Below are 19,328 nucleotides of genomic sequence, written 5' to 3' on the forward strand. Positions count from 1 at the left end.
TGTTAGTCTTTAATTCTGTTTTTATTCATGATTGTTTCAGGATTATTGTGGAAATAACCCTTCCATTGGTACCTTCAGAGTAATCACTGAAAATATCCCTTGTGGAACCACTGGAACAACATGTTCCAAATCAATCAAAATCTTCTTGGGGGTAAGTGAACAGAGGATAAGATGCAATCAGGGTCACCGTCGCCTTGTTCCATGCAAGTGAAAGGACCCAGTGATTTACATTTTACAATCAGTGAAATTGTTCTACTGGGCATTAATATTTTTGTTAGACACATGCTAATTTTTAAATAATTGTTTCTTTTTATTTTTCTATGTAACGTGATATCAGAATGGTAACAATGGCCAAATTCCGGCAAAGAGCATATTCAATAGATACAGGACAGTTCCTGGTGCAATTTATATGTGACTATTTTATATGGTATTTGACTAATATGATTATTTAAAACCCCCCAGAACTCTGAAATAAAACTCTCAGATGGAAAGTATGAAGTGGTGAAGTTTGGTAGCAGTATATACATACCTTATGAAGTGCGTCATCTTGGCATTTACCTTGTGATTGAAGCTAAAAATGGACTGGTATTGATGTGGGACAAGAAAACAAGCTTGACTATCAAACTCAGTCACTCCTTTAAGGTAAGTGCTTATTCCTGAACCTTGTTGTTATTACCAAGGATGTTCTGTACATTGACAGAAATTTAAAATCTATTGAACAAGAAAGTCTTGCATTTACAATGGCCCTTATCAAGCCTCACAGAAACATCTCAAACCCCTTAACGTACATTGAATTACTTTGAGGTGCAGTGACAGTTGTTGTGTTGGCAGAATGCAGGGGCAATCTAACGCACTCCGCCTCTGTGTGTTAGAATGTGGCTTCCAGTTACAATTTTCAGTGCCTGAGCTTGCAATCACAGACTACCATCCAGGGAGTGGTTTTGGAACTTTCTCGAAGTAATGTAAAAAACTCAGCAAGTCACTCTACACGAATGCACCATTCCTGGAAAAAATCTTAACCCTGGTTGGAATGCGCCAATAGCAAAAATTGTAGGAGCAAGCATCCTGCCTGACAATTGGACAGAGAATGATATGCACTGGGGAATAAATAAACCAATGAAAAATTAAATTCAGATCTTTGGAGGATTTAAGTTTGATATAATCACCACTATAGATCAATATTAATAATCTTAGGTTCACATTTGTGTTACTACTCCTTTGAGAAGTTCTCGGTCAGTACTCAGTATGGAAATAATTAATGTTTTGCCATCTTGTTCAAGAGAATAAAAATGGTGAATAAGATAACATTTATTATAAATGAGTGACCATTGCTGAGTCTCCATTCATTACAGCATCATTTCAACAGCTTACTTGAACAGTAAAGATATTTGTTGCTCATCTTTAACACACTGAAGGTCCAACACAAATAAATACTGATGGGTATAGCCAATCCTCTTGATCATCGACTGCTTTGGGTTGATCAGTGGCAGGTAACATTGGTGCAACACAACTGCCAAGCAATGACCATCTCCAACAAGAGAGAGAGCCTAATCATCTCCCCTTGACATTCAATACCATAACCGTGTCCCCCACCATCAACATTCATGGGGTTATCATTGACCAGACACTCAACTCGACCAGCTATATAAATGCTGTGGCCACTAGAGTAGGTCAGAGGCAGGGTATTCTGTGGTGGGTGGCTCACCTCCTGAGTCCCCAAAGCCTCTCCACCATCCAGAAGGCACAAGTCAGGAGTGTGATGGAATACTCTCCACTTGCCTGGATGGGTTACAACAACACTCAAGAAGCTAAACACCATCCAGGACAAAGCAGCCCGCTTGGTTGGCACCTTATCCACTCGTCTAAACAGCCAGCCCCTCCATCACAAGCGTACTGTGGCTGCATTGTGTTCTATCTAAAGGATACTCTGCAGCAAGTGGCCAAGGCTTCTTCAGCAGCACCTCCCAAACTCATGACTCCACCATCTAGAAGGATAAGGGCAACAGGTGCATGGGAACACCATCACTTCCATGTTTCCCTCCAAGTCACACACCATCCTGACTTGGAAATATCGCGCATTTCCTGCGAAGGTCGCTAAGCCAAAATCCTGTAACTCCCGACCTAACAGCATTGTGGGAGCGCCTTCCCCACATGGACTGCAGCGGCTCAAGAAGAAGGCCAACCATCACCTTCTCAGGGCAACTCGGGATGGGCTATAAATGCCAGCCTTGCCTGCGAATCCCATATCCTGAACGTGAAGAAAATACTACAAGCCGAAAAGAGAATATGGAGCTCAAAACACGAATCACTTCTATTCAAACAAGTTTTTATCACAGAAAAATCACAAGCAGTTCCAAAGTGTAACCATTTTCACGGATCTGCGAAAGGGACATTGCTTTTCTAAAAAAGGGATAAGCAAACTTCTTCCGATTTGCTTGTAAATGGATGATGCACTGACATAAATCACTGCATCACTTGTGCGTGACGTCTTTGGAATGATATGGCACACAGTTCTATTCTCCCCCATCGCTACCAAGTTATTTCTTCTGAAAACGCCTTTAAATTAAACATTTAGAAAGAGAGAAAGAAAGCAAGTCTAATAACTTTCCATATTTTCAGTCTAATAATTGGCACCTTTATTGGTTATTACAGGGTACCATCTGTGGATTGTGTGGCAATTATGATGGCAATGTACACAATGATTTTACCACAAAAAGCCAGTTGGTGGTTGTAAACATGGAGGAGTTTGGAAACAGCTGGAAGATGTCTCCTACCTGTCCGAATGTAAAGAAAGGCAAAGACCCTTGCTCAATTAACGTTCATCGAGATGCGTGGGCTCAGAAACAGTGTAGCATCATCAAGAGTGAGCCATTCCAAGCTTGTAATTCTCAGGTACAGCATTGTGCACCCAAGTGTTTCATGTGTCTTTTCACCACAGTATACAAATAATCTTCAAACAATTGTGTACATGAGCAACAATGGTTTCCATCTTCCTGTGTGCAGAAGCAAAAGCACCACCAGAAAACTTCCAACAACTGCCAAGAGCAAAATGTTTTTCAATGCAGAGGGACAAAATCTCCTTAACTTTCCAGTGACAACTAAGAAGTAAAAATGAGAATGTTTCTTTTGGAAATCCCAGAATCCTTTTACTATTTATAAAAACATAGAAACATAGAAAATAGGAGCAGGAGTAGGCCATTCGGCCCTTCGAGCCTGCTCTGCCATTCAATACGATCATGGCTGATCCTCTATCTCAATACCATATTCCCGCTCTCTCCCCATACCCCTTGATGCCTAGTATATCCAGAAATCTATCTGTCTCCTTCTTAAATATATTCAGTGACTTGGCCTCCACAGCCTTCTGTGGTAGAGAATTCCACAGGTTCACCACCCTCTGAATGAAAAAATTTCTTCTCATCTCAGTCCTAAATGTCCTACCCCCTATCCTGAGACTGTGACCCCTCGTTCTGGACCCCCCCAGCCAGGGGAAACATCCTCCCTGCATCCAGTCTGTCTAGCCCTGTCAGAATTTTATACGTTTCAATGAGATCACCTCTCATTCTTCTAAACTCGAGTGAATACAGGCCGAGTCGACCCAATCTCTCCTCATACGACAATCCTGCCATCCCAGGAATCAGTCTGGTGAACCTTCGCTGCACTCCCTCTATGGCAAGTATATCCTTACTTCGGTAAAGAGACCAAAACTACACACAATACTCCAGGTGTGGTCTCACCAAGGCCCTGTAAAACTGCAGTAAGACATTGTTGCTCCTGGACTCAAATCCACTTGCAATGAAGGCCAACATACCATTTGACTTCCTAATTGCTTGCTGCACCTGCATGTTTGCTTTCAGTGACTGGTGTACAAGGACACCCAGGTCCCTTTGCACATCAACATTTCCCAATCTATCACCATTTAAATAATCTCTGCCTTTCTGTTTATCCTTCTGAAGTGGATAACTTCACATTTATCCACGTTATACTTCATCTGCCATGTATTTCCCCACTCACTCAACTTGTCTAAATCACCTTGAAGCCCCTTTGCATCCTCCTCACAACTCACAATCCCACCTAGTTTTGTGTCATCAGCAAACTTGGAAATATTACATTTGGTTTCCTCATCCAAATCATTGATATGTATTGTGAATAGCTGGGGCCCAAGCACTGATCCCTGCGGTACCCCACTAGTCACTGCCTGCCACCCTGAAAAAGACCCATTTATTCCCACTCTCTGTATCCTGTCTGTTAACCAATTTTCAATCCATGCCAGTATATTACCCCCAATCCCATGTGCTTTAATTTTGCACACTAACCTCTTATGTGGGACTTTCTCAAAGACCTTCTGAAAATCCAAATAAACCACATCCACTGGTTATCTATTCTACCAGTTACATCCTCAAAAAACTCCAGTAGGTTTGTCAAACATGATTTCCCTTTCATAAATCCATGTTGACTTTGTCTAATCCCGTTGATATTGTCCAAGTGTCCTGTTATCACATCCTTTATAATAGACTCTCGCATTTTCCCGACTACTGATGTTAGGCTAACCGGTCTGTAGTTTCCTGTTTTCTCTCTCCCCCCTTTTTTAAATAGTGATGATGTGGAGATGCCGGTGATGGAATGGGGTTGACAAATGTAAGCAATCTTACAACACCAGGTTATAGTCCAACTGTTTTATTTGAAAATCACAAGCTTTCGGAGGCTTTCTCCTTCGTCAGGTGAGCAAGTGTGGGATTCCATGGAAGGTTACCGCATTTATAGTCATAGAACAATACCTGGTGATTACAGATAATCTTTCCAACTGCCCGTTGTCAAGGCAATCAAAGTGTTCAGACAGAGTGGTGTTACCTACAGGACCACCGAATACACTAACGGCCAGAACAAAAGACAGACAGAGAGAGAGAAACATCCGAAAGAAAGAGAAAGACAGAGAATGACCCGTTGTGTTAAAAACAGATAACTTTTTTCTGCTGGTGGGGTTACGTGTAGCGTGACATGAACCCAAGATCCCAGTTGAGGCCGTCCTTATGGGTGCGGAACTTGGCTATCAATTTCTGTTCGACGATTTTGCGTTGTCGTGTGTCTCGAAGGCCGCCTTGGAGAACGCTTACCCGAAGATCGGTGGCTGAATGTCTTTGACTGCTGAAGTGTTCCCTGACTGGGAGGGAACCCTCCTGTCTGGCGATTGTTGCGCGGTGTCCGTTCATCCGTTGTCGCAGTGTCTGCATGGTCTCGCCAATGTACCATGCTCTGGGGCATCCTTTCCTGCAACGTATGAGGTAGACAACGTTGGCCGAGTCACAGGAGTATGAACCATGTACCTGGTGGGTGGTGTCCTCTCGTGTGATGGTGGTGTCTGTGTCGATGATCTGGCATGTCTTGCAGAGGTTGCCGTGGCAGGGTTGTGTGGTGTCGTGGACGCTGTTCTCCTGAAAGCTGGGTAATTTGCTGCGAACGATAGTCTGTTTTAAATAGTGGGGTTACATTTGCCACCCTCCAATCTGCAGGAATTGTTCCATAATCTATAGAATTTTGGAAGATGACAACCAATGCATCCACTATTTCCATGGTTACCTCTTTTAGTACTCTGGGATGCAGATTATCAGGCCCTGGGGATTTATCGGCTTTCAGTCCCATTAATTTCTCCAGCACTATTTTTTTACGAATACTAATTTCCTTTAATTCCTCCTTCTCACAAGTCCCTTGGTTCCCTAGCATTTCTGGGAAGTTATTTGTGTCCTCTTCCGTGAAGACAGAACCAAAGTATTTGTTTAATTGCTCTGCTATTTCCTTGTTCCCCATTAATTCATTAAATTCTCCCGTTTCTGACTGTAAGGGACCTACATTTGTCTTCACTAATCTTTTTCTTTTCACATACTTGTAGAAGCTTTTACAGTCCACTTTTATGTTCCTTGCTAGTTTACTTGCTGATTTCCCCTTTTAATCAATCTCTTGGTCCTTTTTTTGCTGAATTCCAAACTGCTCCCAATCCTCAGGCTTGCTATTTTTTCTGGCAACTTTATATGATTCCTTTTTGGATCTAATACTATCCTTAATTTCTTTTGTTAGCCATGGTTGGGCCACTTTTCCTTTTGTGTTTTTGCGCCAGAAAGGAATGTATAACTTTGTAATTCATGCATTTGTTCCTTAAATGTTAGCCATTGCCTATCCACCGTCATGCCTTTTAATGAAGCTCCCCAATCTATGATACCCAACTCACTCCTCATACCTTCGTAGTTTTGTTTGTTTAGATTTAGGACCCTAGTTTCGGATTGAACGACTTCACTTTCTATCTTAATGAAGAATTCTATCATGTTATGGTCACTCTTCCCTAAAGGACCCCGCACAACAAGATTATTAATTAACCCCTTCTCATTGCACAATACCCAATCTAGGATAGCCTGTTCCTTAGTTGTTTATGTGACAACAGTGCAGCAGTTTCTCCTTGATAACACTTGTGGCTTGAAGGAATTTGATTTATCCTTATTTAGAATTCAGGAGATTTTCTTCAGCCCCCTTCCCATTGGAGTTTGCTGAAATGAAAGTTGAGGATGCTCTTGGTTTTGTGAAGTTGTATTTTCAGTCTTCCCAGGAGTCTGGGAGATTTTAAGTAATTGTGAGCATCGTGGAAAGGTCATACTTTCATAAATATCAGAATATGGGGTGTACACAGAACATAATAGTCTTCACATGAAGGAAAATCTGGGAGACTCCTTTTTTGTTCAAAGTACTCTCCCATCCCAGGGTCAGGCGATTCCAGAGAGGCCCTCAGGTTAGTTTGAAGTTACTTGTCCTTCCCACTCTTATCAATGAAGCCACTGCAGGCACCTGGGTGCATTCCGTGTAATTGAAAGCACTGGAGTTGCTCGGCAGGGAGGGACATAGGGGGAAAAAAAATTGGATAAGGGCCGTTTTTGGGTGCGGGTAGCGTGATGCGCTATTACCCCGTGCCCAATGACCCCTGCGCAGGCAGGACACGAGTTTCATCCGGCCTGAGTACTAACCTGCAATCAGGGTTCCCTTCTGGGCCTTGCATGTGGAATGAATGCAATTCTCACTTTCCACCAGCAGGGGGAGCCCAATCTCTTAAAGGGAGGATGTTTCTTAGAAATCTCTTAAAGGTAGATGGTACCTGTTTTTTTGCTGAAAATAACAGTCTACTGTCTGCACGGTGTCTGAACAGAGATCAGTCACCGCACATGTAAAACACAGGTCCCATCCCTATGTTTACACACTTATGAGTTATGTTAAAACATTGAATAAAGGTTGTGCACTACTAAATCCCACATCCTCCAATCTGCACACCAGACCTCACCAATCTGCCGATCTGAGTTGGTACCAGGCCTGTGAGAGTGCGTGCACCAAGGTTCTCTGATGATGCACTAGAGGCCTTGGTGCAAGAGGTGGACAGAAGGAGGGACATCCAATGTCCACAGAGGTGTCGGGTTGTGGGGGGTGGGGGCAAGAGACCCTCCAGACATGTACCCAAAAGGCAGTGGAAGGCAGCGGGGACAAAGTTAATGCCAGGCGCACAGCATCGTGAACATGGATGCAGGGCAGGAAGAAGCTCAATACTTTGACATGAGTGGTCAAGGTGAGTGAGGTCAACTGTCAAGTGGTGTCTCCTACCAACTGGTCCACACACTACACCCCCCATCACCCACACACCAATAAACTCTTTCCATCAGTACTCAACTCTTCCAACCAGATGCTTCCTCTCACCCTTACACATTACCACTGTTGCAAGCCGCACACCCACAACTCACAGGCCACACACACTGGCCGGCACATCATCCAGACACACGTCCCACTTTCTTGCAGGAGAAGGTGGCGCATATCAGGAGGTAGCAAGTGGCAGTGGCATTTAGCCACTCGAGCCTGTTCCGCCATTCAGTGAGATCATGCTGTACCTGTGACCTCACTCCATATACCCGCCTTAGCCCCATATCCTTTAATACTCCTGGTTCACAGAAATCTATCAATCTCAGATTTAACATTCACAATTGAGCTAACATTAACTGCCATCTGCAGAAGAGTGTTCCAAACTTCTCCCACCCTTTGCGTGTAGAAGCATTTCCAAACTTCACTCCTGCACATCCTGGCTCTAAATGTTAGGCTATGCCCCCGAGTCCTAGTATTCAAGTCTAGGAGACCTCCAGAAACAGTTACAAATGTCTCGGCAACCAGAAGCAATAATCCAGCCACTAGCCTGTAAATCCTGAATGGTGCCTTTAAATAGCACCAGTGGGGGGCCTTCCTGGCACTTTAAGACCTGTTCAGATGGTCGGGGTTAAGACCATGCGTTGAGTTGAGCTGTTAAGTCCCATAATGGTGTCTATCACTTTAAATCAGCGTAGCACACTGATTGAAGCCATTTTCTCCCAACTTTACATGATTCCAGTGTTCATTATCTGCGCCTGCGCTAGCTCCTATACCAAGATGGCGTCCGGCGCACGTCACGCTGGAAACGTGTGCGCGCAGCCAAGATGCCATCTTGGATGTCGGAGAGGCCGTGTAGCGCCGAAACAACGGGCGCTATACCGCTCATTTTCATGCCCATAGTACTTTAGGGACTCTATGGTGATAAGAAAATTAACAATTTCAAAAAACTAAATTAAATTAAGGTGAAAACAAAAGCAAAACCCAGCAGATGCTGGAAATCTGAAATAAAAACAGAAAATGATGGAAATACTGAGCATCTGTGGAGAGAGGAAGGCAGAGTTAATGTTTCAAGTCTCAGGACCCTTCATCAGAATCCGGTCCATGTCGCCTTGCTTCCTCTGCCGGGCGGGAAATAAAATTGCCGGAACGCTTTCCTGCCAGAATCCTGCTCCGAATTAAAATCCACTCCAATGATTCAGATCTGTTGAGGCCAATACACTTTCTACCTGTGAGATGCAACCAATTTGGATTGAATAATAGAGTTACATATAGTCTACAGCACAGAAACAGGCCATTCGGCCCAACTGGTCTACGCCAGCATTTATGCTCCACATGAGCCTCCTCCCTCCCTAATTCATCTCACCCTATCAACATATCCTTCTATTCCTTTCTCCCTCATGTGTTTATCCAGCTTCCCCTTAAATGCATCTCTGCTATTCACCTCAACTACTCCATGTGGTAGTGAGTTCCACATTCTTACCACTCTCTGGGTAAAGAAATTTCTCCTGAATTCCCTTTTGGATTTATTAGTGACTATTTTATATTTATGGCCCCGAGTTTCGACAGCTCCGGAATTGGAAACATTTTCTCTACATCTACCCTATCAAACCCTTTCATTATCTAAAGACCTCTATCAGGTCACCCCTCAGCCTTCTCTTTTTCTAGAGAAAAGTTCCCCAGCCTGATCAGCCTTTCCTGATACATGTATCCTCTCAGTTCTGGTATCATCCTTGTGAATCTTTTTTGCATCTTCTCCAATGCCTCTATGTCCTTTTTATAATATGGAGACCAGAACTGTGGACAATACTCCAAATGTGGTCTAACCAAAGTTCTATACAAGTATAATATAATTTCTCTGCTTTTCAATTCTATCCCTCTAGAAATGAACCCCAGTGCTTTGTTTGCTTTTTTTTATGGCCTTATTAACCTGTGTTACGACTTTTAGTGATTTTTGTAGCTGTATCCCTAGATCCCTTTACTCCTGTACCCCATTTAAACTCTTATTATCCCTAGGGAATGGCCTCCCTATTTTAATGCACCACCTCACACTTATCTATATTGAAATGTATTTGCCAATTACACGCCCTTTCTGTAAGTTGATTAATGTCCTCTTGTAATTTGTCACATTCTTCCTCAGTATTAACTATACCCCCCAATCTGGTGTCGTCTGCAAATTTTAAAATTGTGCTTCCAATTCCTGAGTCCAAATCATTTATGTAAATGGTGAACAACAGTGGTCCCAGTACCGATCCTTGTAGAACACCACTTCCCACCTTTGTCCAGTCTGAGTAACTACCCTTAACTCCTACTCTCTGTTTTCTGTTTTGTAGTCAGCTTGCTATCCATTCTGCTATTTGTTCCCAGACTTCCATGCTCTGACCTTAGTCATAGTCTATTATGCCTTATCGAAGGCATTTTGAAAATCCAAACATCTACTGCATTGCCCTTTTCTACTCTTTCTGTTACTTCTTCAAAGAATTCAATAAGGTTGATTAAGCATAAGCCACAGACAATGCACACATAACACATAGACAACACATAAACACACACACAATACAGACACACAACACATAAACATACACACAATACAGACACACAACACATAAACACACACAACACACACACACAAAATATACACAACACATAAACACATACAATACTTAATCACACACACACAATAGACACATACACTACATAAACACACACAATACACACAACACAGGCACAACATATAAACAAATGCACACACAACACATACAACACATACAGAACACACACACACATGACACATACACAACAAATAAACACACACACAGACACCACACACTACACAACACAATGCACACAACACAAACACACAAACAATACACACACAACACAGACATACACAACACAATACACACAACACATAAACACAAACACAATATACACAATATGCAAACAACACATATAGAACACAAACACACGCACACAATACACATACAACATATACATAATAAATGAAAAGACACAACACAAACACACACAGATAATACATACAACATATTCACAACACAAACACACAGACAATGCACACACAGTACACACACAACACATACACAATACTCACACAATACATGCACACAACACATACACAATATAAAAACAGGCACACAACACACACAAAACAAAAACACACAAAACATGTAAACGCATACACACAACACATGCACAACACTTAATCACACACTCTCAATGAACACACACACAAAACACACACAATACACACATTGCATATACACAACACACACAGTAGACGCATACACAACAGATACATAACACAAACACACACATAGTACACACACATTACACACAATACATAAACACACACACAACACATACACAGTACATAAACACACACAGACAATACACACGCAACACATACACAACACACACACAGTACTCACACATCACATACACAATGCATAAAAACATATCGAACAAAATACACAAAACAAATACACAAACATGCGCACCACACATACACAACACTAAAACATGCACACAAACATATACAACACATTCACGACACACTCACAACACATACACAGCACATAAACACATACAGACAATATACACACACAACTCACACACATCACATATACAGGCACAAAATACACACAACACATGAACACATGACCAATTTCCTGCCTGCTCCCCGTAACCCCTAATTCCCTTTACTTCTAGGAAACTGTCTATTTCTGTTTTAAATTTATTTAATACACAACACATTCACATCATATAAACATATACAAAAAATGCACACAACCCATACGCAACACATAAACACACAAAGAATGCACACACATACACAACACACATACACACAATGCATACTCAATACATGAACAAACACACACAGACAATACATATATTCATAACACAGACACAACACATAAACACACTCACACATTACACAACCACAGCACACAAACCAAAGACCCACACAACACATATACAACACATAAACACACAACACACACACACACACAATATGCACACACAACACATACAGTACGCACACACAATACACACACAACACTCACAACACAAACACTCTGACAATACACATAACACATACACAACACACACAACACATACACGACACAGAAACACACATGAACACACAAAGACAATACATACACAACACATTCACAACATATAAACATATACAAAAAATGCACACAACCCATATGCAACACATAAACACACACAAAGAATGCACACACATACACAACACAAACACACACAGACAACACACACATACAACAAATACACAACACATAAACAAACACACAATATAACCACGCACACAATACACAATACATAAACACACGCAACACATACATAAACACACATAACACATACACAACACAAACACACACAACACATATACTATGTGAACAGACTCACAACACATAACAACACAAACACACACAGACAATATATGAACACACAACACATACACAACACAAGCACACACAATGCACACACATAGAACACACAGTACATATTCATACAACACATACACATCACAAACACGCATATAACACTCACACAATAAATGTACATAAACACACATACACAATACACACACAACACATAATACACACAATACACAACACAAACACCCACAATACATAAACACATGATACACCCACACACAATACAACACATAAGCACAAACACACCATGAACACACACAACACAACACATTATCACACACACAATACACACCCACAACATACGCACAATACACACAACACAAATACACACAATACATATACACAATACACACACAACACATACCACGTACACATGAATACACACACAATAAACACACAACATATACACAACATGCACAAAACAATACAACACAAACATGTTCACACAATATGCACACAACATAATAACACCACACCACAAACATATCAGCACGCAAGGACAATACACACACATAATACACACACAGACAAAACACACATGTGGCACATAAACACACATGTGGCACATAAACACACATGTGGCACATAAACACACACATGTGGCACATAAACACACATACGTGGCACATAAACACACACATGTGGCACATAAACACACACAATACAAATACAATACACACAACACATAATCACACATACACAACACCTAATCACACACAATATACACACAACACGTGGTCATACACAGATAATAGAGACACAACACACACAATACATACACAACACATACACAACACAAACACACACAATACACACACAACATATACCACACACAGATGTACACGCACACACACCATACACAATACATATACACACATAGAACAAACAGAACACATACACAACACATAAACACACATGCAATACACACAACACATACACAACACACAAACAATACACACAGTACACACTCATACAACACATACACACTGTATACACATGCAAACACATATACAATACAAACACACACACAACACATACACAACACGTACACATACTACCTGCACAACAATTACACACAACAAACAGAACACATAAACAACACATAAACACAACACACACACATGCACACAACACAGCATATACACAACACACACACACAATACCCACCATATACACACAGAACACACACTACGTACAACACATACACACAACATACACAATACATAAACACATAGCAAACATAATTCACACACAACACACACAACTCACAAACACAACACATACACAGCACATAAACACACACAACACAAACCATAAACACACACTACACACACCACATACACAAACAACATATACATATCACATACACGCACAAAACATAGACAACACATAAACACACACCTCACTCACAAACGCAACATACATCTCACACATTCACAAACTCATTGGCCCCGATATTAGAATGGAGTTGGGATTGCAGTGGGGGGGTGATTGGGTGCGTGGGTAACCCGCCCAATAAAAAATGTCCATTTCGCACGCGATTGCGAATCAGTTGGTGCCACTTAACGTGGCTACCGGGTTTGCCGTCTGAAAGCTGTGCAGCGGACAGACTGCGGGCAGACTGCGAACCCACATCACAGGCTGTCAGCTGGAGGAGCTCTATTTAAAGGGGTAGTCCTCCAATGGCTTCTCCCGGAGCAAACACCGACACACCACAATGGAGCAGCACGGGGGCAAGGCTGCTCCAAGATTCAACGATGACTCACTCCAGGTGCTACTGGATGGGGTGAGGTGGAGGAGGGATCTGTTCTACCTGGCGGATGGGAGGAAGTGGCCTCGAGGTGGCAGAGGAGGTCACCAGCAGCAGCAACATCTCCCATACCTGGATCCAGTGCAGGAAGCGTTTCAATGACCTAACTAGGTCAGTCAAAGTGAGTACACTTACTCATTCTCCTGCACTCCGTCTTCCACATTACCGCCCCCACCCCCACAACTCATTCTACACTGCCAACACTACTCTATCACATCACTCCTCACACCCACTCAAAGCTCATCCTCAACTTACCTGCTCTTCCTCAGCACTTCCTCACCTCCCCAGTACTCATCCCACCTCTACAACTCAACCCAATCCTCATACAATGTCATGGCTCTGTCTCATACTCACCCTCTGATGCATCTCATACTGCACCCAAACCAATGCATTCATCGGTTGGCCACGTCACCATCACTCACTCACACGTCTCTACTTTCTCCCCTTATGCACAGGAGAGGGAGAGGACCAGAGGGGGGCCACAACAAATCGTCGTCCTCACAGATGCAGAGCAGGAGGAGCTGGAGCTCATCCGAACCCTCGAGTGCCTGTCCATCGAGGACGCCAAGACTGGCACCCGACAAACATCTGGTGACAGAACTTTAACATTCAGCACACACAATATGATTTGATGTCGCAACATGACACATCTGTGATGATGCTTGATATTGCCTTCTGTTCTCTTACAGGCCCTTCAGCGACCGCTGTGACGGCAGAGGGCGATTCCTCAGAGGAGCTCGCGGCCTCTGAGGGTCCATCATAGTGAGCCATCCACCAGTGCAGGTACTCACAACTCGGTGGGTCCTACTCCTCAGTTGGCACCTGGTGAGTTACCACACACGTGAGCACGAGCAGACACTGGTGGCAGGGGCAGCTGCGGAGAGTCCGCATCGGTGGGAGCACTCTTCTCCAGGTTCTGCTCAGCTGGACGCAGATGCTGAACCCCGGGAGTCATCCTTTAAAAGGAGAACGATCGAGGGACAGCAGCACATTTGCGAGGTGCTGGAACAGGTGCCACGCACACTCTCCACAATAGTGCAGAGGATGGAGGAGTCCAACTCCTGCACGAGTGGAATGGTGGCACAGATAAGAGAGGGCATCTCTGAGATAGTGTTGTGGGTAAGTGCGGGAATGTCTGCAATGGAGGGAAGGTTAGCCTCCATCAAGCTTCAAACACAACTCACAAATGAGTCCATTCAGGCCCTGTCAACGGCCGTTCGGACTCAGGGTGAACAACATTCTGCTGCCTTAAACAGGCAGATACACTAGCACTGGCCTTACAAGGCATCATACATGTCCTCCAAACTGTTGTTCAGCAGAGTGGTAGGAGCGATGTGGGCCCAGGGGAGGGATGATGGCGAAAGGGGACATGGAAGTGGGGACACCACTCAAAGCGCTCCCACATTTCACCCCCCTCTCAACCAGTACCCGTAATGCTGCCTCCTCTCCTGGTGGCCGAGTCTACCCCTGCACAGGTGCAGGTGGAGCAGCCTTTGGAGGTGCCCTCGCGGGCTCCAAAACCCAGATGGCGTAGGCCCAAAGCATCTAATCAGTCAGGGCATGAACACGAGCAAACTGCCACTACCTCTGCTGCAGCCACAGGGGATGCACCATGTAGAAGTCGTCGGAAGCAAAAGGCGAAGGTTTTGTAAGCACGAAGGGGATACACAAGGGTGTTTGACGGTTGGTCATGTTTTTTATTTATATTTGCTTTTTGTTAAACTCACATTAAATATTATGATTGTCACCACTACTGCCACGTCTTGGCCATTCTCGACTGGCTTTTCTAATAGGGCAATTTCATGAGGTTCACCATGAATGGCCAACACTTGATGCCACCCATTGGGTCACACTACAGTGGGTGTATGTGTAGTTGCAGGACTGTTTTGTGCAGGGGGGGGTGGTGGGTGCTGTTGTGGGTGCTGCTCTATCCAGGTGGTTTGAGGACTGGACTCTTCACACTTTTTGATGTTAGGAGAACCGTTCACATATCAGTGCGTCCCTGGCCTCTACTCTGCCCATAGGTTGCTCCTGCTCCTCGTGCTCCTCCTGCTCCTGCTTCTCCTCCTCCTCCTCCTCCTCCGCCTCCTCCTCCTGCTCCTCCTCCTCCTCCTGCTTCTCCTCCACCTCCTCCTCCTCCTCCTCCTCCACCTCCTCCTCCTGCTCCTCCTCCTCCTCCTGCTTCTCCTCCACCTCCTCCTCCTCCTCCTCCTCCACCTCCTCCTCCTGCTCCTCCTCCTCCTCCTGCTTCTCCTCCACCTCCTCCTCCTCCTCCTCCTCCACCTCCTCCTCCTGCTCCTCCACCTCCTCCTCCTGCTCCTCCTCCTCCGCCTCCTCCTCCTCCTCCTCCTCCTCCTCCTGCTCCTCCTCCTCCTCCTGCTTCTCCTCCACCTCCTCCTCCTCCTCCTCCTGCTCTTCCTCCTCCTCCTGCTCCTCCTCCTCCTCCTGCTTCTCCTCCTCCTCCTCCTCCTGCTCCTCCTCCTCCTCCTCCTCCGCCTCCTCCTCCTGCTCCTCCTCCTCCTCCTCCTCCTCCTCCTGCTCCTCCTCCTCCTCCTCCTCCTCCTCCTCAATGTGGGTGGCAGATGTGGATGGGGCCTCCTCAGGCGGCACCCCTCTCTGTTGTGCCATTTTATGCAGGGCACACACACGACTATAATGCGTCCCACTCTGTCTGTTGTGTATTGAAGCACTCCCCCAGAACGATCAAGGCACCTCGCATCTTGAGCAGCAGAAGGGAAAAAAAATCTCCCTTGTGCCTAAAATTGCAATTGAGCATGCTCAATTGTAGACCTGGTGGTGATGCGGCTGTCATTATATCGACGCTGTTGCTCGGTGATGGGGTTCCTCACCGTGTGTGCAGGGGTATCCGTTGTTCCCGAGAAGCCAGCCCTTAAGGGTGTTCGATGCATGAAAGAGGGTCGGGATGTTGGATTCCCGGAGAATGAAGGAGTCGTGGCAGCTGCCAGGGAATCTGGCGCACACGTGAAGGAATCTTTTGTGGTGGTCGCAAATGAGCTGAGTGTTGATGGAGTGATAGCCCTTCCAGTTGATGAACAGTCCTGGCTCGTGTGGAGGTGCTCGTATTACAATATGGGTGCAATCGATTACACCCTGCACCACCCGTGGGAAGCCAGCCACAGAGTGGAATCTCACTGCCCTCTCCGTCTGGCTGAGGTCATCCATGGGGAAGTTGATGTACTGCAAAACCCTGCGAAACAAGCCGTCGGTGACCTGCCTTATGTGTGCAGACGACTGAGAGATCCCGGCGATGTCACCAGTGACATCCTGGAACGATCCAGAGGCGAAGAAGTTGAGGGCAGTGGTGACTTTGACAGCGACAGGTAAGGAGATGCTGCTCGGCCCAGCCAGGAGCAGCTCGGCATGAAGGAGGCTGCAGATGTCTGCGACTACCTGGCGACTGAGTCTGAGCCTCCGTATGCACTGCTCCTCAGAGAGGTCCAGGAAGCTGATCCTCGGTCTGTAGACCCTGTGGCGAGGGTAGTGCCTCCTGCGACGTCACTCTCTCTGTTGTTGCCCTCCGTGCTCTTGTACAGGTGTTTGTGGCGCAGCACCGTGTCGTAGAGCTCCACGTAGCGGAGGTGGACACCGTGCCTGGCGATGATGGTGATGTTGCTCGTCCTCGGTTGTCGTGCTGAATGCAGCCATGACGCCCCCCATCCTAACGGTGTGAGTTTGAGTTTGTCTGCAAAGTAGTTAAATATGTTTGAACAGCAGAATTTTGAGTAGAAAGTAAGAATTTTCAGTGAAAACACAAAGATCTTGCAGCCAAAACTTTGTGTGAAAGAACAGAGTGCCCTGCTGCAATAAATGACCTTTTCTCCCCATCTGTCAAATAAGCATTTGAATGTCTCACTGGCTGCTGGCTGAAACACGTCTGTTGCAACACGGAGTGTTTCCCACAGCACGGGAAACACGCTGAGGATCCTTCAAAATGGCACCCCTGCCAAAATGTGGAGAAAATTAAGTAGTTCAACTATTTAAACTATCTCGACAACAGTGTAAAGTGTTATCCTGCCGGCTTTAATTGCCGGTGGGACTTCCTCATTCAGGAGATGCACGCACCCAGACGGGTCACTGGGCGACCCGGAAGTCTGCGGGTTGGAGCCGGACACTGAACCCGAACGGGATTTCCCTGATTTTCGGAGCCCCCCACGCCCCCAACGCACCCGCAATGTCCCGAGAAAATCGAGCCCATTCTATTTAATCAACTGCACCTTTAGGCACAAGGGAGATTTTTTTTCTCTTCCAGAAGGATACCTGTGGTTTTCTAATCTGCGAGAATCCATTGCAAATCCCACATGACTTTTAGAAGGAATAGGCTGAGTGCCAGCAATGGCCTTTTCTCAGTGTATATTTTCTTAAATTCTAAGCACAGCCCAAGAGTAGCTGAGGAAAGAGCTGCAGCATTTTCATTCCTTCTCTTCAAAGACATACAATGTTAGCTATGTAGGTGTGTCCATACGAATATGTATAATGTTAAAGAAAATTGCAGGACTGCTTCATATCTATCAAGATATCCATCTAAGTATTTTTTCATATGAGGTCCCAAACTTTTTCATGTTTATTTTTCAGGTCAACCCAGCCCCATATTATGAGGCTTGTGTACGTGATGCATGTGCCTGTGACACTGGTGGGGATTGTGAATGTTTTTGCACAGCTGTAGCTGCCTACTCTTTGGCCTGCAGTATGGTCGGGGTGTGCATTTCCTGGAGGAACCCTGAAGTTTGTCGTGAGTAATATTCTGCTTTCATTCAATTTTAGGTTTGGGAGGGTATCTAATGCCAGTATTTTCCACCCAGACCCTCACCTCTCAGGGTTATTCACCGTCCACAGCTGAGAGGTCAGGCCCCTAAGTTACGCCTGGATTAACCTTGAAATTTACACCAATCTTCTCGTCGGTGAGTTACGCTGAAATTTCCTGAGAATCTCATTCGCATCATCAAAACCACCTTAAAACAAGTGTGAATCAGTGCAAACAGGCAAAGAAAGCACCAAACCGACACCATATTCCTTCTTAAAGACCCCCTTTATGCAAGAAAATTACAATTTGAAGCCATCAAATTATCATTTATACACATTAGGTACAGCATGTTTAAAAAAATGCAGTTTCTAAAGCCTTCAATTTTGAATGTAACTCACTCTGATGCTGTAAAAGTGCATTCAAAGATACAATAACACAGTGCAGGTCTCAGTGAGAAATAGTAAAAAGTCACTTTAAAAATGGCCATAAAACAACTGATATGTGACTGTGGGTCGTGCTGTGCCTCCAGTTTGCAGCATAAATTTACAGCCCCTTCACAACTGGCATGAACGGAGGAAACTCACATTCTCTGGTGTTTTGAATTGGCTGG

General features: G+C 44.6%; 1 protein-coding gene across 1 annotated transcript in view; it reads left to right on the plus strand.

Moving 5' to 3' along the window:
• LOC137328122 (mucin-2-like) overlaps nt 1-19,328 on the plus strand; it is a 186,622-nt gene that overhangs the window by 70,385 nt on the left and 96,909 nt on the right. The window contains exons 20-23 of the mRNA XM_067994300.1: nt 41-151; nt 463-642; nt 2,653-2,892; nt 18,550-18,706. Coding sequence (XP_067850401.1) covers nt 41-151; nt 463-642; nt 2,653-2,892; nt 18,550-18,706 — 688 coding nt within the window. The remainder of the gene's footprint in view (nt 1-40; nt 152-462; nt 643-2,652; nt 2,893-18,549; nt 18,707-19,328) is intronic.

Source organism: Heptranchias perlo, chromosome 12 (assembly GCF_035084215.1).
Source record: "Heptranchias perlo isolate sHepPer1 chromosome 12, sHepPer1.hap1, whole genome shotgun sequence".
In the NCBI taxonomy this organism is placed as follows: Eukaryota; Metazoa; Chordata; class Chondrichthyes; order Hexanchiformes; family Hexanchidae; genus Heptranchias; species Heptranchias perlo.